The sequence below is a fragment of the Lagenorhynchus albirostris genome, chromosome 4 (assembly GCF_949774975.1).
Source record: "Lagenorhynchus albirostris chromosome 4, mLagAlb1.1, whole genome shotgun sequence".
In the NCBI taxonomy this organism is placed as follows: domain Eukaryota; kingdom Metazoa; phylum Chordata; class Mammalia; order Artiodactyla; family Delphinidae; genus Lagenorhynchus; species Lagenorhynchus albirostris.
Genome location: NC_083098.1, coordinates 65012851 through 65039684, shown reverse-complemented (window position 1 = coordinate 65039684; position 26834 = coordinate 65012851). Strand labels below are relative to the sequence as shown.

General features: G+C 34.3%; 1 protein-coding gene across 5 annotated transcripts in view; it reads right to left on the bottom strand.

Moving 5' to 3' along the window:
* EPHA5 (EPH receptor A5) overlaps window positions 1-26834 on the bottom strand; it is a 325977-nt gene that overhangs the window by 43588 nt on the left and 255555 nt on the right. For 3 of the 5 annotated variants that reach the window (XM_060147261.1, XM_060147259.1, XM_060147260.1), the window contains exons 9-10: window positions 11516-11581; window positions 2516-2583 (exon numbers count right to left, since the gene is read on the bottom strand). In XM_060147261.1, the coding sequence (XP_060003244.1) occupies window positions 2516-2583; window positions 11516-11581 (134 nt within the window). The remainder of the gene's footprint in view (window positions 1-2515; window positions 2584-11515; window positions 11582-26834) is intronic. The other 2 variants (XM_060147263.1, XM_060147264.1) reach the window with 1 other exon arrangement.

Below are 26834 nucleotides of genomic sequence, written 5' to 3'. Positions count from 1 at the left end.
TTTACTTGGCAAATCAACTCACACTGTACTATTTATTAAAAAATGAACATATTAAAATAATAATAAAATTAGAACCCATTTAGGCAGATTTGTTTTTAAATTTTTTATTATTGGAAAATTTTAGTTACACAAAGGTACAAAGAATGGTTTAATGCATCTCCATGTACCCAGTTTAAAACTGTTATCAATTCCTTAGATAGACATTTAGTTAATGATTTTGAAGGAAGGGATTTTGTAAATTTCTTAGACTTAATTTGTCCCATCGTCTTTTTCTTTAGAAGTTTATAATCAGTATGAACAATAATATCAGAAAATCATATTTCCTATAGTAGTTCTCATTACGTTAATCACATCTGAGAAAAAAAAGGCAAAAGTCTTAGGAACACTTTTCATTCTGGGGTATTTGATAAAAGGATTATAAAATAAACATCTTGATTTTATAAAGAGCAGAACCTCAAACTACCTGCTACTCATGCTTGTGATTAATAGTTCGTCTAGCTTCAGAGTTTTAAAAAACATTTTGTCATGGGAAGTGACTGAAACCCATACCAGGACTGACTTGTAGGGTCATCAGCTCTCTGCTTTGACTGTGATATGGTTGGAATGGGGCTAAAGTCTCCATGTTTCTTGGTGTTTCTATTTTATTTATCTTCCACCCTTGTTCTGTGGGTTCTTTATCTTGAAGGACACAGATAACAGGCCACGGAGTCTAATATGTTTGCTTGAACAGCCTTTTGGCAGTTTTCAACTTAGTTTTCTGGGAAGACCAGAAAAAAGCCCACCAGTGATCTGGATTGAGGTGGGCTTCCTAGCTACGAGACTGTGAATGTTTGGGTAGGTTTCTTCCCTTTGGGGTTTCTGTTTCAGTAAAATGAGGCTTTTTGGTATAGTGATATAGTGGAGAAAATACAGCCTTTAGAGTAGAAGAGACCAGTAAAAAAGACCAGTGTTTGAATTTCCTCTCCATGGTTTTTATATTTCTCACCTGTAAAATGGGTTGTTTCAAGAAAAAAATTATTTTAAAGCACCAAGGGCAGTGGCTGGCACTTATCCAAGTGCTCAATATATTGTGGCTACTCTTATGATCAAAATGAGGAAGCTGCAAGCAGAAAAATAGGCAAGGGAAATGGATAGGTAATTCACTCACTAAGAAATATAACTGGCCAGGAAGTGTATACTCAACCTCACTTGTACCACTGTTTTTGCTCATCAAATTGACAAACATAAAAATATACATAATATCTATTGGTGAAAGTTTAAGCAAATGGGCATTCTCCTATACTGTTCATAAAGCCTCTTCTGAGGTAGTTTTGATAATATCTATCAAATTTTAAATGCATTGCTCTTTTTTTAAAAAAATTAATTTTATTTATTTTTGGCTGTGTTGGGTCTTCGTTGCTGAGCAGGCTTTCTCTAGTTGCGGCGAGTGAGGGCTACTCTTCGTTGCTGTGCGCAGGCTTCTCACTACGGCGGCCTCTCCTGCTGCGGAGCACGGGCTCCAGGCGCACGGGCCTCAGTAATTGTGGCACGTGGGCTCGGTAGTTGTGGCTCGTTGGCTCCAGAGCGCAGGTTCAGTAGTTGTGGCACACAGGCCCAGTTGCTCCGCGGCATGTGGGATCCTCCCGGACCAGGGCCCGAACCTGCGTCCCCTGCATTGGCAGGCGGATTCTCAACCACTGAGCCACCAGGGAAGCCCCTGCATTGCTTTTTAACTCAGCAATTTTGTTTCTAGGTATCTGTTATATATAAATATACACATGAGTATACAAACATTTATTGAACTATTGTTTTTAATAGAGAGAACTGGAACAATATATTATAGAACATTGTAGTATGATCCTATTTATGTTAAGAAAGATAACTGAGTGTGTGTATTTTATAAATGTATAAAAAGAGGTCTGGGAGGATATACTTCATAAGATTACTTTTAGGGAACGGAGTAAGATTAAGGGATAAAGAGAAATTTTTACTTTATATTCTTTATTCTTCCCATTTAGGCAGATTTTTAAAGCTCATTATTAAAACTTGATTTTCTGCATTTCTTAAAAGTGTAGTCTTTTTCAAGTCATTTGAACCAAGGTTGCTGCTACAGGATGTCCTCAGGGAAATTCCTACCAAAATGTTAGAAAAAGAAGAAGAAATTTATTCATTTAATCTGGTGGTGTTATTTAATGACATATTTCTACTGACTGTTGCTAGGAATTAGAACTGGCCTGGAAATTTGGTTTGAAATATAATAGCTTTTTATATTAAGCAAAAAGTTTTTATTTTAATGATTGTAATGAAAGTATGCTTTAAAGAATTGAAAAAGCCATCCAGCTGTTGCCTAGGGTCAGCAGGCAACACCACAAGCCCATACACTTTAGAGGAATGTAACAAAACACTTACACTTTACACTTTTTATCCCAATATTTTTGGTCAGTTATTACAAATCTCTAGCCTGAAAAGAAGCCAAAATAACAATAAAGTGTCCCCTACTTTGTTTTATCTTGATTTTTTTTTACAGTTTGCTTACTGTGCCCATTATGAAAATGCATCTTTTCCTCTTCTGGATCTTGTTTTGCTTTGCTGTAACCACACCGCCTGGAACAGAGTAAGCTATGATTAGTCACATCTCCAAGTGGTGAATCACATCCAGCCCAGAAGCAAGCAACACAGTTGAAATGATTGCAACCTTAAGTGATTTTCACACCAGCAATATGAAATAACACCAATACTCTTTTGTATGAATCGTATTTCCCCAGCTAGTATCCCTCACTCTTGCCCAGATTTCACTGAGAAGTCTGAAGCTCTCCAAACCTATTTTTAAACATGACTTCACCATATACCATACACCAGACATTTCTCTGTTCCCTTTTTCTTTTACTGTTTTTTTTTGCCACCTCAGAGGCCCCTGCTTTTTCTCAGGATGAACTCTCCCAAATATGTCTCTGATTCAAAAGTCTCCTCCTTTCAGCGCCTTACTTCATTATTCTGTTTTATTTATTTCTCTTGTTTTGGAGTCTTTAGTGTCTCCACTGGTCTCCTGTCAATCTATCCATTTCCATCAATTTAATGAATACATCTATCCCTCTGGTTTTATTCTTTTGAGAGTTATACTGTTATTCCCTGTGGATTAATTTTCTAGGAATATTCCACTGGCATTCAAACTCAATAGATCTGAAAAAGAAAAGAGTATCTTTTTCTTGACTTTCAATCTTGATCTGCTGCCTTCTTTTCCTCTTAATAACATTTTCATGGCTTTGGTACCTTAAGGTCAAAGCCCTGTTCTCGTGTACCTCACAACAAATTAGTTGCCAAATCCCAAGCATTATATAACATAAAAGTCTTATGATCCACCTCTTCCATTTCACTAGCTCTACCTCTTCTTCAATTAAGGTCTTGCTGTTTTTCATTTGGGTTACTATCAGTGCCTCTGAACTGATGCCCCTGCATTCTATAACTGCTTTCCTAAACTATACTAGACATGGCTGTAGCCAAATTGCCATAAGTAAGGTACTTTTCTATTGTGTTAGCTCTCTTCTGCAAAGTCTTCAATAAAATAATAAGGTAAAGATTCCTAAACGTAGCCCCAATGCACATTTCCCACATCATCTCTGAGATATTTCTCCGTGCTTCCGTATGTTCCTATATACTGGTTCCTGCACTTAGGATGCTCTTCTTAACAATTTCCAATTATCAAAGTCCAGTTCAAGTGTTGCCTTCTTCACATTTTTTCCCCCTAATACCCTGGATTAATGCAATCTTGCCCCCTCTGAACTCAGTAGCTTTCTGTATCCCTCTCATGGTGTGACTGCCATTCTACAATGCAACATAGTCATTTGAGAATGTTTTTTGGCTCTCTTGCTATTGTTGTTAGTTTCTTAAATGGCAGCAACTCCCATTCATCTATAAATTTCTGAAGTGACCTGGCACCTGGCTCAGAGTTGGCCCCCAAAATATTCGTCACATTGATGAATGAATAAATGAATGAGTGGATGATATTCTGGTTGAGTCTACATAAGGACAAGTGTTTGGAGAGAGAATACGCTGATGAATACTAAGGTATGTGAATAACCATATAACATTAAAACAGCTGACCAAAATAAAAATATTTAAATTACTTTTAGTGAAACTCTAAGGAAGTGAATTTATTATTCACAAGCTCTTATAACAAAATTGAGTTTATTAAAAACAAAATTTCATTTACTTCTGCATAAAGAAAATACAGCCAAAGTGTCAGATTGACAAAATATTTTCATTACAAAGTTGACTGAAAACTACTATATGATATAAATGAAGTGGCCAATTGACATGCACTAAGGACTGTTCCTTGGTTTTATATTCTAAAATGTTTCTTAAATATGTGTATATTTTGATATAAAATGAAACCTATTTTATTCTCTATCTTTCTTAGTGTATAATTACATATATTATACAACATAGATAACAAAACCTTTCCTTGTGCCATTTTTGAAAAAAATGCAATTATCTTAATTTTATCGTGTTAAAGAACTGGCAGTTTATTAGTAAAGTACAGCTAGGAAAATTTAAGTAAACTTGAAGTAATATACTTAATACATATAGTGTTCTTGGGTGAGGAAAATTACACAATGAGGAACTGGTGGCTTTTCAAATTTTATTCATAACATGTAGATGCATTTGTCACTTAAGAGCCCTTAAGACATCTTGAATCACCTCACCACAGTGAAATGGAGAGAAAAAAATGATCACATGATATCATCCTGAAATAATAGTTGGTCTATTCAAGCTGACATTTAAGATATTTTAATACATTGTTCATATTTTTTAGATATTACATTATTCTTTCAATCTTGAATGTATGTGCCTCTAGAGAGAAGTTATTGATACTGTTTATTTTTTTTTAACCAATGTTCTAAATACAATTGTGTGAAATCATCCTGAGATTTATGTTATTTAAATAATACTGACAAAAAACTTTGTTAGAGGAATTCTAAAGATACCTCAAAAGTATACAAGTTCTTGCAGTTTACATTAGAAAACAAACATCCATTCCAACTTTAACTCTCCTACCTTCAAAAAAAAAATCAAGCTTTGAAACTTATATCCTCAAATAGTCTTTATCATTAAATAAGCTTCATGGATATTTAAATTGCATGCAAATGCCTCATATGAAAATGGAAATAAAACTTTGGATCTCATCTAAAAAATGATTTGGGAATACCATGGTGAGGAGTTGTTAACATTTTAATACCTAGGGTGAGAGTCAAGAGGGCAATAAGAAGGAGTTATTTTTGACTACAGGCATCTCAAGACTTCTATAACATAATACAGCTGCATGTCACATTAACATAAAAAATTAAGTTCTGGAACACCCCAAAGCAACATTAAAACAAACCTCAACAAGATACAGCAAGTAGAAGTGCAGCTGGCAGAGACTGGCACTCAAGCAGTGGTTCAGCCTTTCTAACAAAGCATGGCAGGGAGCCTGTTCATTCAGTATCATCTTCTGTACCTTGTCCAGATGCAACATTTTAACTCAGCATACACTAGAGTCAATAAATATGCCATTCTGTACATCAATTACAACTCCTATCTTCTAGAACCGATTTTTTTTTCAAACGGAAAAGAAACAGTTTCTTCATTTTGCTTCAGTCACAATTTTAATGAACTTTGATATCATTTTACTAAAAACAACTGTAGTGCAAGTAGAGGAATCATCTTCTAGCCATTTATACTTATTTTCTTCTAGAAAACAATGTTATTTTATTTTTTAGTAGTAGAGGTGGGCATGAGAAATCATATTAAGTGTAAGCATAATTCATCTTCATAAATGAATGTTTATTAAAAGGTATGAGAGTGATGCTTCCTATATAAGTGACTCCATGGGTAATTTAGAAATCAATCTATTTCCCCCCATTTCTATCCTAAGGATTTAAATAACACAGCCTTGATAATATTAATGCAGATCTTAAAAACTTGGCCCAAGCCACAACATCTAAATTTGAATATTTGAAATTTCTGTAAGACATGAAATAGTAAACAATAATCTTTATGAATGGATGGATGTGCCAATGAGTAATGTAGTTCTTGGATGTAAATTAAAGATTTGATAATAAATTAGTGGTATGAATGTCAAGCCCTCCAGAGTACCAAGTGAAGCACAGAATCAGAACTTTACTAAATGACACCATTATGGACAATGAGAAAAGAAGAGTGAATGAAAGAGCAAAAGGAGATTGTAGATCCTTACTCCACAATAACCTCCACAAAATCTGATTTTTCCATTGCTTTAGCCTATGGAAATAAACACTGAATAAACACTTCTTTCCCCTTAATTCTAAATAAGGTGGGGAAGGGGGAATGGTGAAAGAAGGCATGTTTTTGCATTTTGATGTCTTTGAAAGAGTGAGCATATGCAGTGCCTGGCTCAGAAATGGACAAGCCTATAACTGTTCCTCTATTATCCAGATGGATTAAGAGATGCTTTACCATACTTTAAAGCAAAAATATTCAAAAGGCAATGCTGGAGCAAACATTAGAGTCAATATGTGTTGCTTATGGAAAAGAAAAGTTCCTTGTATTGTAGCCTCTTTTAAAAACACATTTCTCCATATATGCACACTCTCTTGTTCTGACATAACGACCTCAACCACTGCATAATGTTGTGTTTAAGAATTTTATGCTGGAATCTTGAAAAAAATAAGTTACAGTTTTTTTGGGAAATAGTTTGACCTTTTCACTTCAAGAGTCTCTACAACTGTAAATAGTTTGAATAAAACCTCAGTTAACTCAGCCCCCATAAAATAAAGAAGCATATGAAGATTAGCTTATTAAAATATCTAATAAATACTGAAAATAGATTGTTTTATTTTACAGGACCACATTCTTCAATAAGAATGTGAGTGCAAATGCAGAAAAATGGGACATTGTATATATAGGCTGTCTTGCTAGCATTTGTATACTAGGGTACTGGATTTTGAGTTCCTTACAGAGAGGTGTAAGTTACACAAAAAATGCAACTGATTTATTATTATTTACTGAAAATTCTCAGACATACTTCTCAAAGAAAATGTACATGTTTTTGAAAACATGCCTTCCTTGGATAGGGGAATGGAGTGATGATTATACCACACAAAATGAGGGCACAGCTCGCTGTGTTCCCATCTCACATTCTTCCAAGGACACTAACCACCCTATGATTAATGGCAATGTGAGAAGCTAGCTTATTTCTTATTTTATGCCTTATATATCATTTTTAATTTCTATATTATAAAAGACAAAGAAAAAAACCCCTTAGAAATAATACTTCCAAAATAATGTAGTACATATGAATTTGTAAAGTTTTTCATTAATAACCTCTTCAAATCCTTTTAGAATTAGCAATAAGAGAAAGACTTGAATAATTTGGAATACTTCAGAAAACTCAAAGATGAATTATAGACTCTTCATTATTGAGTTAAAATTTAATTACCTTAGAATTTTGATATAAAAACACATTTCATAAAGTATGACATGTAAGTATTGTGTCTCCCTGTTTTCAACAAATTTTGTTCTAATGTGAGAGTAGGTAATTTCCTACTAATTTTTAAAATAGTTCATGGATGTGACCATTGGATTTCTCAATTAGAGTAGTCCCACTTAATATCTCCTATGGTCTGAGGTTCCACAGGTATTACAAAAAAGGATTTGGGAGCAGTTTATAGCAAGCCCTCAGTTGGAATTTAATATATTATCTCTCTATATTGTGGGCAAGCCTCATATCTGCCTGCCAACAGCACTTTAAATGGCGGTCTAGAATTATAAGGATGATTTTATTCTCTATGTCTTTTTCCTAACTCTATATAAAATGGAATAGCACTTCCACATACCTCCCCGACAGAAATCTGTTGAAACTGAGTGAAATAATCTGTTAAGTATGTAAAAATAAAACTTTGCTTACTTCAAATTTCAAGAAACTTTCAGTTAATGAATTAACTTTCAGTTAGTTCGTGAAAAATTAAGGTAATAATTAATGTTTCAATGTAATCCACAATCATTTTGTTCAGAGAAATATGTTTTGTTTTTGTTTTATTCTCTGAATTATGAGAGAAGTTAGGGTTTTTCCCTTGTGCTTCCGATTTTAAATAGTATTTAAAATAAATAATAATAATTTCTAAAAAAACGAGGTTGATTTTCTAAAAATCACAGAGTAGGTAAATGAACAAAATAAGAATTTAACATCTCTGTTTTCAGAATAGTGAACTCCACTTTACTTGCCACATGAATCCCTCAGAAGAAGTAGTGAGGGATATAAAAACACTGGAAAGCTTGACAACTGATGAATGAAGGAATAATCTAACATATGTTTGAATTTAAGAAATGCAAGGAAAAGCTACTTTGGGACTATGGGAAATTTCAGAAGAACTTATAATAAACATTATGTTATAAATATATATTGGTTCCTGTAAGCACAAACAAAAATGAATATCAAGGGGTAAATAGTAATGTCATTTTAGAAATTGCACGTATTTATATCTTATTTACATTGAAGACAATCAATTCAACACTGGATGCTTGTAAAAATGGATGGGGTGAGGGTGGGAGGAATGAAAAAATGACTAGAGTCTCAAGCCAGCTGTGATGGTATGAAGTCAAAGATCACAGATAAAAAAATACCCCTGCTAAAAATGTAGGCCGTCTTGGGGATAGGGTGCCTAAAATCTAGGCATCTGGGTTTCATTAAGACATATTACAGAAATATCTTCCATCACTGGGTAGACTTCCATCAAAGCAGGAAGAATATTTTTAAAATTAACATTATGCATATGTGTAAAGATTTCGCAACAAAGTAGTCAACTAGAGTGATGAAAAATAATTTGAGATCAAAGATAACAACATGTAATTACCAATTTCATCTTATAAATAGCACACCAGGCATTTGAAAAATAATGGAGTATGGTTTTCTGGCAGGAACTTTGAGAGTAAAACTCAGAATTCCATAGCCCTGCAGAAGATTTAATGTAGTTGAATTGCAGAACAAAGGATCTAAATCAATGGTTTTGAAATTATATTTTTCGGACCCTGAGATTTCCACAAGGTATATTAAGGTACTTCTAAAAGCCAGTATATTTACAATGGGCAATTTTAATGTATATGTGTTGCATTATATTAAGGTCAAAACCAATCACACATATTCATGAGTGGTCTTTCAAGAAATGAAAAACTATGATATTCCAAAATCTCAAAATGTCTATCTAACCTCTGCTCTGTAATTTTAAATATGTCTGTTCACAAATGATCAGAGAATGTTCCTTAGAAATTATTTATGTGGTAATTGACAAATGCTGATATGATTATACATACAAAATTAGGTGACAAGATTTTAGGTCAAGATTTCTTAGTATTTTACTGATTATAGTAGGAAAATTCTCAGCCCTTAATTTCCACTACCTAAGTTTTTTTTTTTTCTCCCCAATGCTTTAATATAAGCAAATAGTATCTTTAACTGAAACCTCATATTGACTAGAAATTGTAAAATGGAAGTTGAGAAAGCAGAGCAATAAAAACATATTTAGCTTCCATTCTTCCCAACTAATAATTTTGAACAACTTTCTTGCTGTCTAATTTATGTAAGCTCAATTAAAGTTTGTTTCTTTTGCTTTATTTTGTTTTGTTTTACTAAGAATGCATTAAAAAATTCTGGCTTTTCCATAAATCTTTGCACACAAATTGTTAACATTTTATTGGGTACCTAAGCACATTTGTGGCTCAATAATTTGTTTATTGTGTATACACACACACACACACACAAATACACATGCACACACACAAACACACTCATTGAATAATTGCTGACATTATTTGAAGAAAGGTGTTAGAAAAAAAATTGTTTTCTTAGGTTTCCTGGTGTATGATTTGTGAAGAAAATGTTCCACCTTCCCTCTTTTCCCCTTTTCTTTTATTTCTTCACTTCATAAACTCCCTGAAGTCAACTACACAGTAGAAAGAGATACCATTTTTTAAAAAAAATCAAGCAATTTAGATCCAGCTAAAGTTAGTTTTCATCAATACTTTCTAAGTCACGGCTTTATAAATGTTCATACACCCATATCTTTGAGGTTTAGTTCAAGGTATGTCTGGATGTCATTTTTCTTTTCTTTCAAGATGTAAATTCTGCTTATTCTGCTTCAGTGATTTATCTCTTATAATAACCAAATTTGAGAGTCAAGTAGAATGAGCAATTCAGTGACCATTTTTAAGTTTTTCTATGGAGCAGTAAAAAAATAAAGTCACAGTTTCAAGCCATTTATATTATACTTCAGCCTTTGCCAGGTCTCAGGGCTGTTTTGTTTTTGTTTTTAGTCTGTCACTGAAGCCCTAGGCTCATACAAGAATTTCCTAAGGTAAATAATTCGGAACAAATCTGTACTTTCATATTAACTTAAAAAAATTTTCAAATATAAAAATTTCAAAAGATTGAGTAAGAAGATCAACAAATCTTATTAATCTGTGTTTGTTTACGCTCTCTTGTTCTCAGAAGATCATTGGTATCAATTCCATCACTTCTCACATCTATGCATGCATGCACTCTCATTCACACCACAGTTTTTTGAATCAACAAAAATTAATTTACACCTAGAGAACATAAGTAACAATTTTAAATGACCCAAGGCAGCCCTATAATTCTCTAAAATGCATTTCATCTCTTTTCTTGGCAAATTTTGACTACGAATAACAGCTCAATATAGTAGTAGAGGGATTTAGACTCCTTAATCTAGACAGAAATTATCTGGAATATTTCATTTTTTTACAAGGTAGCTCACTACTGTGTAGGAGAGTTCCTCTAAATCTGTGAAGAGTGTTCTTTGGTCTTATGTTCTAGTCTATAGTTTCATAGCTATAACCCAGATATATTTAGGATTTGCATTTGTAAATAATTAAGACTATCCCATTTGGACACTGATCCCAAAAATGTGCATATTTTTTACTTAATTGGTATCAACTTAGGAATATCACTTCTAATATCTGAAGTAACTCAAGCTTAAAACTATTAAGTAAACCATTTAAAATTAACTGTGGTTCTGTTCTCCAATGCCACATATATCCACAATGATTATGAAAACAGAAGATCCTACTTAGGTTATGGTCATTCCATGGGTCTGGGAGACAGAAAAGGTGACTTCACTTTGACAGAAGTGGCATTCTACTTCCACGTATGATATGGTTTCACTCTTGATGGAACAACAAAAACAGTGACATGTTAAATGTAAAACAGATGTTACGATCTTACAACTTCCTGCTTTAAATCAGGACCACAGTAAAAGCCTTGGAAGAGAAGTATGAATGCATGACTTAGGGGTGATATGCTATATGCATATTTTATTTGAAAGTATCCATTGTGAAATCACTTAAGATTCTTTTTTGGGACTCAGTTTCAGTCTACTCTTCTGTTAAAGCGTAACTTGAATACTAACTATTAAAATGTACACAAATGAAAAAAAAAAGGAATGCTGACGATAATACATATAGGTGGGACAGCACATAGGAGTGAAAGCAGGAGGGGAACACTAACCATATTAGGCTTGGATGGGCAACAGCGCACAGGGAAGAAGCCCTTCCACAGCCACAATCGCAGCAACTGAAAAGCAAACAAGAGAGCCCAAGATAAGGAAGAGATCCCACTCCCTCGATATAGCTATAAAGACACTACGAATTTAGACAGGTGTCTGCTTTGCTTTTCAAAAGCAAAAACTCCTAAATGCACACAATTAATTTTCCCACAATGCTTTTCAAATTAAGAAGTATTTTATGGGTTTAAGAAATACAGAGCTGTATTAAATAGTTATTTTTATTTTACTTAAAAAGCTTATTTGGTAGGAAATATAATGAGCCAATGTATTTGATTATCCAATTAAAACAGACATACAAATAAAAATGTAAGCATTTGAATATTTCCTCAGAAAGTCCTGCAAAATTTCACTCAGAAGACGTTCTAAATAGCACTGTAAATAAATGTTTTGCATAGAACTTAAAAATTTAGGATGGAGAATAATGCCTTACTCATTTGACCCACTGATTTCTTATAGCAGTGGCATCATTTATCACAGACTATTGAAAATGTTATGCTTACATGACTTCTCCAATCATTTGTGGAAAGCTGCCAATTTAACTTTAAATTTTCTGATTTTAAAAATGCATCTCCATAATATATTTGCAGAGCTATTGTTATATTTTTTAAAAAACAACCTATATATAATACATGCACTTTTCTGGATACTGCAAGATTCAATATTCTTTTAAATTTTCCACATATTCATAGTAAAAAATCCAGAAAATACCAAGTAAATTGTTTAATATAATGTACTTTATTGCTAGAAACCAAGTAAACTAATGGCAGAATATAACATAGAAATTATTTAGTGCTTCAATGCATTCACTTTCCAGTATAGTTTATAAATTGCACTTAGAGTGATTTCAGGAGAACTGTGGGATGAGCTCAGTAACAGTACCACACACCAGCAGGCCAAGACTTTTATCTAAACTCTGTCTATTTTGAACTTTAATTACTAAAAAATGTACCTAGTCTATTTTATATCAAATAAGGAGAAGAAAATACAATATAAACATCCAATATATTTGGGAATGCTAATGAAGGTAGACAAGTATTTCCAAATTAAATTCCAATGGATCTTTTTCAAGGAAAGATAGGCAATGTTCCATATATTTTCTTTGGAGTATTGACAATGCTTTAATTTTTCCACTACTAAGTATCTGAGAATTTGGCTGTCACTAAAATGGCAACTGTGACATTTATTTCCAGATAGACTATTTGTATTTTAAAGACTATGCCAAATAATTATTTTCACTGTAGAGATATTGAAAGTCAAAGTTACAGTATATCAAATTGTTAAAATACTTATAAGAGTAGATAAAGCATCTGTAAAAACCTTTGGCAAATCTTGATATATTTCCTTATAATTACATTTATTTCATTAATGCCTTAATTACTAATATCTTAGATATGTTAACTTTTCTACCGCTTCTGTTTGTATCAGCACTCAGATTTGGGGTTGGTAAACTATGGCCCATTGGCCAAATCTAGCATACCACTTATTTTTGTAAGTACAGTGCTATTGGAACATGGCCACACTCGTTATTTATCACTTATGGAGTCTTTTGTGCTGTTGTGGCAGACTTAGGTAGTTGTAACAGAGAATGTGTAGCCCGAAAAGCCTAAAACATTTACTATCTGGCACTTTAAAGAAAGTTTGCCCTCCTCTTTTTTTAGACTATTAGTTTTGTGAGATGAGGATGATTCCTTGACCTTTTTTTCCATCACAGCTTAAACATAATTAATGACACATAAGTAGTTTCACTGTAATTGGTATTACCTAATGGCACAATTATCTCAATTTACTGATAGCTATTAATATGGAAAGTTTGCATAGATGTGTTAATTTTGAATAGCACAGTTCCAACTCAATAAATAATAAATAAATGATAATAGATTGTTGACAAATGTATACAACTGTTTTTCAGCAGTTAAAAAAAGATGATGTCATCTCCTAATAAAGTGCAAACATCCTTCTAGTTGAGTGTGCACAGCTTATAAACGCATGTAGAATTGTGCATAGGAAAGCAAGAACTGCACTGTGATTGGCCATTACCTATAAGGATTTGTTTAATGCTTGATCAGTGTTCTAAGACTCAAAAAATACACTAATGATTCCAAAAATAATAACATTTTATTCAGTCCTTTTTATTTGAAAAAATATAATAAGGCTTTTGTCTTACAAATTAGTACATATACACGCACATACACACACACATACAATTCACTATAACACCAAATCTACAAATTTTAGTCCTGAAGAATTTAACTCACCTTACCTATCATTAGATTTCAAATTTATAGTTTTTAAAAAGTTTAGTCAAAAAATCTGAAATCTTATAAAATCAAACACTCCTACTTTTTCTGAGTCATTGCTTTAGATTTGGTACTGATGCTTTCTTTGACTTGTTTTAAGATGGCATAAATAAATACCCTGGGTAACTTAGTTAACTTCCTTGTGTTTCAGTTGACAGCCATAAAATAGGGATAATAATGGATTCTATCTCATAGGTTTTGTGAAAATAAAGTGAGAGAATATATGTATTCACTTAGATCAGTGTCTGGCACTGATGTGCCTGGGAGAAAAGCGGTAGCTATTATTCTTAGTAATACCATAATCAAAGTGATAGAATAGATTCTCATTATTTCAGAGAAATTTATTTTTTCATGATCCATATAATATTACCATACTAAGTATTTCCATTTATAACACAACTAAATATCTAATTACCTTCAGACCAATTCATATAAATACAGATGGCCAATGTAAGTTAAAAAAATCATTTCCACAAAATACATTTTCTTGAAGTTTAGTGATCAGAGCATACTGTTCATTAATATGTCATTGAGAAAATTAAAACTGAAGCTCCTTTTCTGTGAATGTCTGAAGTGGAATAGTAATCCCCCAAATTACTCCTTTTAAATTAACTCCAAGGATGCTGTCACAATAACACTTAGACACCAGATGGTATAAAGAACATGTTCTTTCCTTAATCAATAAATACTCAAAGTACAGGTTGAAAATGCTTACAAGTCTCAGAGATAATTTAGAAATAGAAACCAAAATGTGCTAGAAATAGCAGCCAATCTAATTTATGTGAGCTATAGTTCAACAAAGTCCATCTGCATTCCCATAAGATTTTAGCACCTGGAAGCCTGTAAGTGACTGCATGCAGCTATAACAAGATCGTTATTATCAAAGTTTAAATTAGGTTAGCCCTTCTGGACTTAATATCAAAACTGTAGACCTTTGTTTTAAGAGATATTTTGATTTGTCCTTCTGAAGATTAAAATATGATAACGGAATCTTTCCAGATCCAAAGAAGATTCAAATGAAATTACTTTAGCCAGGCCTTACACAGAATTGATCAATATATGTACCAAGTGTGTCAATGTAAGTAAGATAACCTCCCTTCTACCCAAGAAAGGTGATTATAACTCTAGGGAAGAAATTCTCAAAGATAATAGATCAGAGAAGTAAGACTACAGGCTGTGGATAAATGATGACTTAAATTCTTAAACAGAGATCATACAAGTGGATAAGAAAAACACTAAGATCCCAAAAGATAAATGAGAGGGGCAGAAAGAGTAATTCTGAAAAAGAAGTATTTTAATTAAATAGAAAGTATTTTCAGTTTACTGGTTAAAAAAAAGAAGAAAATGAAAAGGTTGCATAATTTACCCATTTTAAATAAAACAATGACAACAACAAAATTGGTGGTACTTAGTGCTGGAGAAAAGACTGTAGTTTGTGCCCTCAAAGGTCACAGTGAGAAGTACCACTGGTACTTTAGAAAACAATCCTCCAAAACTTATTAAGAGTGATAAAAATGTCCTTACCTTTTGACACCACTGGGTAGCAAAACAGTTAAGATCATGGTAGTCAAATTAAGAGCAGTCCTGGATGTATCTACTACTAAATGCATAGCTTTTGGTAAACTTGTTATTATGTAAATGAGATAAATAGTAGAAACTATATTACATAGGATTGCTTTGAAGAATGAGTTTGATTATAAATGTAAAGCTTTCTGCACTGTCCTGGGCTCACAGTCTGCACTTAAAAAGTTTTTTTTTTTTTTTTCTCTGAAGATGTTGGGGGTAAGAGTTTATTAATTAATTAATTAATTAATTTTTGCTGTGTTGGGTCTTCATTTCTGTGTGAGGGCTTTCTCTAGTTGCAGCGAGCGGGGGCCACTCTTCATCGCGGTGTGTGGGTCTCTCACTATCGCGGCCTCTCTTGTTGTGGAGCACAGGCTCCAGACACGCAGGCTCAGTAGTTGTGGCTCACGGGCCTAGTTGCTCCACGGCATGTGGGATCTTCCCAGACCAGGGTTCGAACCCGTGTCCCCTGCATTAGCAGGCAGACTCTCAACCACTGTGCCACCAGGGAAGCCCCCTAAAAAGTTTTTTGTAACTGGTATTATTATAATAACATGGACTTATGGCAAAAAGTGAGGTGTAGATAATATGCACGAGTCTGGCTACAGATTTTAAAAGAACCAATGACCAGCAGTTAATAAAATCTATTTGTGGAGTCTATGATGCAACGAAATTAATATGGTATAATATTAAATTTTTTAAACTTTAGGCAAAAATTACTGTGCAGAGAAACAAAATGAATGCAAAAAGTATATAAAATCTTTAAGAGCTACTGTGTTGGAGTGTTTCATGAATTTGCATTTTTATGAGACAATTTTAATTTCCCTGATTTCAAAATTTTTTGTGGTTATTCCACTTTGTAATTTTAAGAAAAACAAAGAATTCAAATAATTCCAATTATGTTGCTGATCACAATATACTATCATTTACACTGTATCAGTTTTAACATGCTAAAAATAATTTAAACATGTAACAAATATTTACAACAAAAGAAGCTTAGGTTATTGTTCAGTGGTAATTAGCATTGACAGTGTTGTTTTATACATTTGTTAAAATATCTCATAATGCGATACCTTTTGCATCTGTGTCTTTATTCTTATTCTTCTTAGATTTATTACTGATTTCCTGATGAAGCTAGGCTAAAACTGAAAATATCTTTTGCAAAAACTAGGAAGGAGATACGCCTCAGTCCCCATACTTCTGACAAAAAGGCACAAAATTATTCCACCCTCCAAGAGGAGGTAATGTAAAATGGCTGGAAAGAGGTTTGTTTTCATTTTTGTTTTTGTTTTCGTGTGTTTTTGAGTAACTCTGAGGGGAATCCCCATCTACAAGACATGCATAAATTTATCTGTGCAATCCAATCAGTATTCCCAAGTCGTAGTCTAGGCAAATTGGAATAGGATATAGTTATACACAGTAATTTTAAAATCTTTTCCAGTTGTCTGCTTCCTTCCTATAAAGAGCTTCTTACCCTCACCAATGATTATAGCTGTCTCCCTATTACCCTCTAGGGCCACTTATCAAAAACTGTCCTATCTGAGCACTAGTCCCTGGTAGGTGAGTTTTGAAATATCAATGGATCTTAGTCTTACCTAATCAAGTTCCAATCCTGGCATACTCATATCTTGATGTGAAATAATAAGAAATATATATATTGGTCTCTGCTCCCAGCTCCTGACACAGAACTCCTAAAACTCTTGTTAAATAGGGGTACCATGAGAATCTTTTGTTCTAACTTACAGTTCCTGACGCGGAGCTCCTAAAATGCTTGTAATTTCCTAAGTTCCAGAAGAACTAGGAGCATCTCTTGTTCTAATATTTGGTCTTTGACTCTGGATCCTGACACAAATCTCCAAAATCTCTTGCAATTTCCTGTGTGATAGGAGTGTCTTTTGTTCTAATTAGGTGATCCTTGGTGGGTTGGTTGCCAGAAAGTCCAAGTCATGATTAGAAACTTGGAATTTTCAGCCTTACCTCTCATTCTCCAGAGAGGGGAGAAGGGCTGGAAATGGAGTTAATGATTCGTTATGCCTACATGATGAAGCCTCCATAAAAATCCCTAAAATACATCCATGTACTGGAAGGGTGGCACACCTCAACTCCACAGGATAGAAGCTCCTGTACTTGGGACCCATATAGACCTGGTCCTCCATCTGTCTGTCTATCTGTAACCTTTATCAAATATTTTATTATATAATCAACTGGTAGTTGTAAGTAGGTGTTTCCCAGAGTTCTGTGAGCTGTTTTAGCAAATAATCAAATCCAAGGAGGGGGATCATGGGAACCTTTGATCTGTAGCCAAGTCAGAGAGAAGCTGTGGTAACCTGGGGACCTATTAGTTGTGACTTGCACCTGAAGTAAGGGACAGTCTGGGGCTGAACCCTTAACCTGTAGGGTCTGTGCTAACTCTATTTAGTGTCAGACCGAATTACAGGACACCCACGTGATTTCACAGGGAATTGCTTTGTGTGGAAAATATAACCCCAGACATCTAGTATCAGAAGTCTCGTGATTGTGGTAGCAGTGTGAAAGTAAAGGAGAAACACACAACAGGACTTTGCCTTTCTAACACACTTGCTTTCTCCTTCTATTACCTGTTTCAAGCCTGAATAGTCCTATTGTGATATTCATCCTAAAAGTAAGAATCCTGGGACTCGGAGACAGGGAACTGCTTTCGCAAGGTGGCACTCATAACAAGTTGTGGAGGTAAGATGTGGGCACCAGTTACTGCACTGTAGTGTACTGGAAGCACAACTTCTTCTTCCATGTCTTCCAGCTCCTTTCATTTCTACCTCTCCCCCATGCTCAGCTCCCCCTTCCCTCTGTTGAAAATTTAAATACATTTGCATGGGGAACCTTGTTATGAACACTTCTTTCTTCCTTCACTAATAGCTAGTTACCAGCTTTAAAAAGTCTGATAAATTTATTCACAATAAATTACATACAACTAAATCGCCTTTATCTGAGTCTAGCTCTTATTGTAGCAAAATATACCTCATTTTGTTTTAAAGTATTAAAACGTGTGTGCTGTAAAAATACTCAATGATCCAAATTCTACTACATTATTCAAATGCATGTATAAAATAGAGATTAGATCATATAAGTGACTGAGGTAAACTAAATAAATCATACATATTCACAGATTTCTAAAATAAAAACTAACCCCCAGATTCTACAAATCTAAGTGTTCTATGTGCAGTCATCCCTTTTTCTTAAGGACAAAGTCACAAAAATACACAAACAAACAAATTCACTTCAACTTACTCTGAAGAAAACTATTAAGATCTAAGAATATCAAACTACATGAAAGTGATACTGACCAGGACCCTGTGGGGGTCCTGGGCACAAAAGCCTTTCTGTGTTCCCCATTTCTTCATTATATGAAATAGGCTTTATTCAGCCTCCATGGCCTTCCCTGAGTTCCAATGGGCAGGTTCAGATATTGATAGATGCTAATTAGGGAAGGGGAGGGTATGCGGCGACAAGTGAGGAACAGTCAAGAAACAGTAGTGCAAGCTTGGAGCAAAGTCCTGGTTCCCCCTCAAGGGATATATATAACAATATCTTCGAGCTGTTTTGCAGATACTGAAGCCCCCGCCAGGTGGGAGAAGTTAACTGTACGCTGCCCACAAGCATGTAGCTCCCAGACCAGTTGGAACCTGAAGGATGATGATGCTAGCTCCCACAGCTCCCACTTACCTCACCACCAACCAATCCAAAGAATGTCCACCAGCTGACCACACCCTCTTGGAACCATTAATGTAAAACTCCTCACTACCCACTCCAGGTCAGGACACACAGTTTTGAGGGCATTAGCCTGCTGTGGCCCCCTTTGCCTGGCAAAGCAATAAAGCTATTCTTTTCTACTTCACCCAAAACTCTTTCTCTGAGTTTTAATTCTGTGTTGGGGTACAGAGGCCAGATTCGGCTTCAAAAGCAGAAAGAAAACTTGTGGCAAGTTATCTTAGACTACTCTTCAGTTGGTTTATTCCCCAAGCTATACTTTAACGATGATTCACTGTACTTCTTTTAATCATTCTAATGGGCCAGAGAGATCATTAAAAAACAAGCTCTTCTTTCATGAATGCCACAGGTAAAAGGACTGATACAACTAGCAAACGTTATTGAACATGTTAGATTCAGTTTACTTATGCCAGTATATATTTGGGAACGCAAAATTAATTTCACCAAATACTAACCACCTTTTATAAGCTTTTTTGCTACAGTAAACACAATCATTCTCATTATCTGCAAACATTTACTAAGAATTGATGTGCTATGTTTTAAGAATAAGAAATTATATATAAAAAATGCTTTCTACTCACATTATATAATGATTCTAAACCTGGCTACAGACTAGAGTCAACTGGGGAGTTTTGGAAAAAGAACAAAAAAACCCACAATGCCCAGGCCTCAGCCCAGAACAATAAAATTAGAACACCTTGCCTGTGGGACACAAGCATTATTATTTTTCAAAAGCTGTTAGTTGATTTTGTCCATGTTGACAACAACTGATCCTATAGGTACTCAATAAACACTTGTATTGAATGATGTGTCTTATAATAGTCTTAGGGGAGTTTACTTAATGAATACAAAGGAAAAGGTTTGTAGTTAGCATATTAATGGTCTGCATGTTAATAAAAACTTCTAAAGTGCCAGAAGGTGCTTTAAAACAATTTGTTCTCTGGTAAGTACTTTAAATAATTCTCCTGCAATTTGTTTACAGTGTTAATTTACATTATCTACAAAGGAAGATTGGTTTGTTAAGTAACTGTAAATTTCATCCTATCCTCTATCTTTTTAAATCACAATTTTTTCCCCCATATAACATTTAACTTTACAGGTTTCTTTCAGTTGCAAGTTCTATGATTAATGACAGATTTTTGTACTTCTATATTTTAATACTAGCTACCTGGATTCTTTAGGAGTCATAATATCTCAAATAAAATAACAAAACTGTAAAACTATTCTTTATTCAGTGTCCTCATTTTGCCCTTCTGAGCTACTGGACCACAGACTTAAAGTTATGTGAAAGCAAAGCTCAGTTTTCTCGAGGCTTTTCTGCCTCATGGAGCTCAATATCAAAAAAAACCAAACAATCCAGTTAAAAAATGGGTGGAAGACCTAAATAGACATTTCACCAAGGAAGACATACAGATGGCCAAGAGGCACATGAAAAGATGTTCAACATCACTAATTATTAGAAAAATGCAAATCAAAACTAAAATGAGGTATCAGCTCATGCTGGTCAGAATGGTCATTATCAAAAAATCTACAAACAATAAATGCTGGAGAGGGTGTGGTGAAAAGGGAACCCTCCTGCCCTGTTGGTGGGAATGTAAATTGATACAACCACTCCGGAAAACAGAATGAAGGTTCCTTAAAAAACTAAAAATAGAGCTACCATATGACCCAGCCATCCCACTACTGGGCATATACCCTGAGAAAACCAGAATTCAAAAAGAGACATGTACCATAATATTCATTGCAGCACTATTTACAATAGTCAGGACATGGAACCCACCTAAATGTCCATCGACAGATGAACGGATAAAGAAGATGTGGCACATATATACAATGGAATATTAGCCATAAAAAGAAATGAAATTGAGTTATTTGTAGTGAGGTGGATGGACCTAGATTTTGTCATACAGAGTGAAGTAAGTCAGAAAGAGAAAAACAAATATCACATGCTAATGCATATATATGGAATCTTAAAAAGAAAAAAAAATTGGTACTGATGATCCTAGTTGCAGGGCAGGAATAAAGAGGTAGACATAGGAAATGGACTTGAGGACATGGGGTGGGAGGGTGAAGCTGGGCCGAAGTGAGAGTAGCATCGACATATATACACTACCAAATGTAAAATAGTTGGCTGGTGGGAAGCAGCAGCATAGCACAGGGAGATCAGCTCGGTGCTTTGCGGTGACCTGGAGTGGTGGGATAGAGAGGATGGGAGGGATGTTCAAGAGGGAGGGGATATGGGGACACATGTATGCATATGGCTGATTCGCTTTGCTGTGCACCAGAAACTAACACAATATTGTGAAGCAATTATACTCCAATAAAGATCTATTTTAAAAAAAAAGCCTTGCACTACTATTTACTGAAATGTATGAAGTGAGAGTATGAATATACAAATGGGCAATGATCAGACCAAGTAGAAAAATAGAACTCTGACTCCAAGTCTGCAGCAACCAGTCCAGGAAGGCAAACTACAACCTCTGTAGTATGTCTCAAATGGTCAGAACTTTATCAATAAATGCCAGTTTCCCTAATTTTTGTCTATACTTCCAACTTAGGACCAACTAGAGGAAGCCTAATCAATCACATAGGATGCCCCACTTCTGGTTAGCTCACCTCCAACTACCCCAGGCCAATAACCTCCAATCAGGGCATACCTGAAGCCTTCCTTTTTTTCATTATAAAGTTTTTACACTCCTCTGCCTGCCTTTGGGTCTCTGCCAAATTCAGGTGATGGTGGCTGATTCCCTTGCTATAGCAAGCTCTTAATAAATATCCTTTGCTTGTTTTAATTTGGGTGTCTTTTTGTTTATTTCCACAGAAGAGATCACCTTTACTAGTTCAATAAAGGGAAATTACATAGATTCATTTTTGCAGTCAACCACTATCTTTGTTCTGTTCTGGCACAATAATAGTGTTAATATACAAAGTACTGAATTATGTGTTTCTCCTGCAGTAATGACACCTCCACTGAGCAAACATCAATTTCCTCCATTTCTAGAAGCCGAAAGTGACTACAAGCTCCTTCCTCTGAACTTCTCCTTCCCAGTCATTTCACAGCTGAATCAGTCTATCTGCAATGCTTCTTCTAGAGGAGCATACGACTAACTTGATTGTGCTTATCTATCCTTATCTATTTTAGGTTTTAATTTATTTTGAGAGGAGTAAAAAGGAAAAAGCAGGAGAAAATAAAGTTGCAAAAAAAGTGATGCTAATTTTGCCAGCTTAAAAAAAAATAGAATATTTACACACAGTTCTGATAGTAACATTTGTTTCACACATTCCTTTGTCTTAATGAAAGTGTAATATTAATTAAAAATATGAGTGGGTCAAAAAAAGGGAAGAGATTATTCAAAGAAATAAGCCAAATATTTAAGTTCTGATTTATTTAGCTCCCTCCATTGTGGCTGTTAAATATTTTTCCAAAGTTGAATCACATCTATCAGCATTAAACTTATAAGGTAGAGAAACCAGGACTAATGTTTTAATTTAATTACATAACTCACAAAAAATTAAAGTAACTGGGGAAGTACACTGAAATTATTAAAACAGAAGGAATGTGTATATTTTGTGATAAGCAAATTATGAGAATTGAATTAATTATGAGAATGATTTAAAAGAAAGCTAAAGGTTCATTTTCATATCGAACTATTCAAATTCCATGTAAATATATTTTGTTTTCTATTAGTATTGGTCAGGAGTACCAAAATCATATATTATGGTAGTTGTGTTTAAAATTAAATACAAGGGTGATAAATGTTAACTATTTTAATACATTATGCACATATTCAATATGTAACATAACAGTGGTTAATTATGATTAAAATTGCTTTATATGCATGCAATGGTGTATACATGTATATGTGTGTGTGTATATATACACGCAAAAGTACTTATGTCAAATATTTATAATTGTGACCATATGTGATTTCCCAATATGAATTTGCCTGAACAAACATTGAAAAATATGGTTAAATTATAATACTTAAACTAATATGATCCTGGCATCAGCTAGAAGAATAGCTTTGATAGCCCACAGGCAGTATAGATAAAAGAATTCCTACATAGACACTTATTTAGTATATGCTACATGTAGAGACCTATAACAGTATCAGGAGAGGGTGATAAACAGTGCTGGTACTTACATAAATCTATAGAAAATATCAATTTAGAACCCCAACCCCATAAAATTAACATTTTTTGTATCCCATGTAAAATAAATATTATTGAAAAGCAAAAAAATCTTGCTACTTCTAATGATATATTTTCACTATATGAAAAGCTAAGATCCCACTAGCATAAATGGGTAAAGAGTATGTACACCTAATTTACAAAATAGGTAATAAAATAGCTAATGACTATATACTCATTGCAAATATATTAATGATCCTATTAAATCTCAAAAATATAAAGAAATTCAATTAAAAACACAGAACTATTTTTTTCCTATTAAATTAGCAGAGATTGACTAGTTTGTGAACCACCAGGCAATTTCATTCACTGTTGGGGGGTATAGTAATTGGTACTATGATTTAGGAGGGCCATTTGTCAATATGTATCAACAGCCTTTAAAATATTCATATTCATTGACCCTTACTTTGAATTATACAAATGTGTTCTAAGAACATTAGAGATAAAAAATAACAACCCCCTTCCCCTAAACCAACACAATAAAAGAAAACAAATGAACAAAACAAAAGGAAAAGCATACGGGAAAGGTTAGATATCAAAGAAGCAATAAATTTTTGCTTTTAAAATATTTCCAATTACGGAGGAAATTTTTGTATTATAATGTTAATCAAAGAAAAACAGAAAACAAAACTATATTAGTTGAACTCAAATATATATATAAAATATTTTAAATATATATGGCAAAATATTAATATTGATTACCTCTGGTAGATATTTATGACTAATTTTTTTTCTACATTTTGTCTTGAATGTTCTATATAATTTTTATCATAAAATTTAAATATGCATACATAAATGAAATAGCAGCTAGTAAGAAATTAGGACAATAACTGTAACCGTGCCAACTATGTAATATTCAATGTAAAAAATCAACTGAAATGTATAGGAAAGGCAGACAGCAAGAGGTCTTGATAAAGTCAAAAAATCAGGATGTTCATCTAAGGAAATGGCCATTAATGTAATCTCTGGAGATATTTTAGGATATAGCTGAAATAGTTCAGCAAGTTGAATATTTGAGGTCTAAGGAGACAAAATGCAGTGTGTGGAAAGATAGAAGCAGGATTGAGAGTGAGTTTCACTTTAGGACATATTGTACTGAGATGACCCCCAGTAGACTTCCAAGCTAGGTTATTTAAGAGTCCTCTTAGAGTGAGGGGGGTTTCAAAGAGTTGGAGATGCAAGAGCAGGATTCAGTCACCCTGGCTTTGGGGAAATGATAAGAACCAATAGGCCAAACTGCATCGGCTCCAACCAGATATTTGAGATGTACAGAAGGACGTCCTATTTCCATTTCCTGCATGAAGATTTAGAAGACTCAGGGCTTGGGTAGAAAGATACTGGGTGGTAAAATAGACATCAACTTGGAATTCAAAATAGCTATTTCCCTTTTGGGGCTGGTGAGTGACAGTACACACTAGCACAGGTTTGGAATGATTAATTACAAATCTTTAGGACTCCAGGAAAGGCCCAGTTTGTCCTGTCCCTTTACATTCCAAATGACTAGAGAAGAGGTGAATCTAGAAGAGTACATTTGTACATTTGAAACAGCTAGAATAACAGGAGGTCAGAGAGAGTCAGATATCAACATCAAAATAAATCAAGAGGTCCTTATGTATTAGAAAACATACAAAGTCATGCTAATATAGAATTCTGATTCATCATATATTTGTCTCATGAAACTGTGTATATAAACAATGCTCAATATCACTTATCATGTAAATATTGAATTCATGCTGATTTGATGATAACAGATTTTACATCACCTTTGGCATGATGAGATAGAAGTTAGTCATTTGGGTAGCTAAATTTCATCTTAAAGTTTTTTGAGGAGGATTGGACCTATAGATTGACATTTTCCTGATAATTTTACTTGTAACAAATAAAGAAAATCAGAATAATTCTACAAATTTAGTATCTACTGATTAAATACTTATGCTGAACTTAGTATCCTTAAAATGTAGCACTGTGTTGCTGGCACATATGGAGATCTCACAAACAACTTCATCAGTGAGGATTGGTGGTAAATTCCAGTATATCTAGGAAAAATTAATAATAACATAGAAAATATTTCACTTAATCTTATATTCTTACATTTTTTTTTTTTTTTTTTTTTGGTACGCGGGCCTCTCACTGTTGTGGCCTTTCCCGTTGCAGAGCACAGGCTCCGGACGCGCAGGCTCAGCGGCCATGGCTCACGGGCCCAGCTGCTCCGCGGCATGTGGGATCTTCCATGACCGGGGCACGAACCCGTGTCCCATGCATCGGCAGGCGGACTCTCAACCACTGTGCCACCAGGGAAGCCCGGTAGAGTTTTTTTTAAATGTTGGCAAATGTGTACATCATCAATGAATAGAATCAGTTCAAACCAATGTCTATGAAATTTGCTTCAGGAAAATCAAATGAAATAGGCATAGGAATGTGAAAGCAGCACTAGGATTTCTCAATATCAGAAGCATGGAGGGCTCTTGGAGGTGGAGAAGCAGTGTTTGTGAGATACATGAGAATATTTGAATCCTATGGAATATTTAGTCTGGAGGGACCCTGAAGAGGAGTTATGCAGTTGGTCTAAGAAGGGCCTAAGAAAACCTAAGAAACAAAGAAGGTTTCCTCCACTAATCACCACACAGAGGTCTCAACTTGCCAACTTGATGATATTTTGCTACTCAGGATGAAAGTGGTAGTGTGGAGAGGAAGCAAAAACAAAAACAAAAGCACCTACGATAAGCTCCCAAGCTTCTGTCTTGCCTTTCAATTGACCCTGAATCAAGAGAACTCATGACCGTCAAGGAGATAAGCAAACCAGTGCCAGACCACAAGAACAGGATGATAAGTCTTTATAGATAACAATTAAAAACATATAATTAAACATAAAATAATAATTAAAACTCACTAACATCATTACCCGCAATACTGATGGCTCAAGAGAGTGGACAATGCCTGTAGACTATTGACGGCAAATGTGTGCCAAAGATCTGATACAGAAAATATGTCATTTTTCTGTGAGATTAGAAAGTCAGGGGAGTAAGAAAGAAGAAAGAAGCAATGGGTGAGAGATAGTAAAAGAATTTGGTAAGCAAGATAATTGGGATATAGTATGTTTTGTAGCACTATAGCTATCACAGCCATCAGACAGATCTCAAGTCAATACTTCCACATGGTATAATAAAGAGTTCAGCTGTTTGAGTCCGAGTTGCTAATCCATTAGAGACATTTATTTCTTTCCACGTTCACGCAAGTTTAAAAAAAAGAGCACAGGTCTTGAAAAATGTGGCTTTTACCTGGTGTTTAAAATCATTTGGAACATTTTATTGTTCATTTGCTTCATTTCTCAGCAATAATTACATTCCTAGACATGCCTCAGGAAATTGACTGATTTTTTGTTGAATAGATGGTCCACGTTTTGGCATAGGGCAGTGCTACTGATTTTCTCTGTAGAGCTGGCTATCAGGCTCCTATGAAAGCC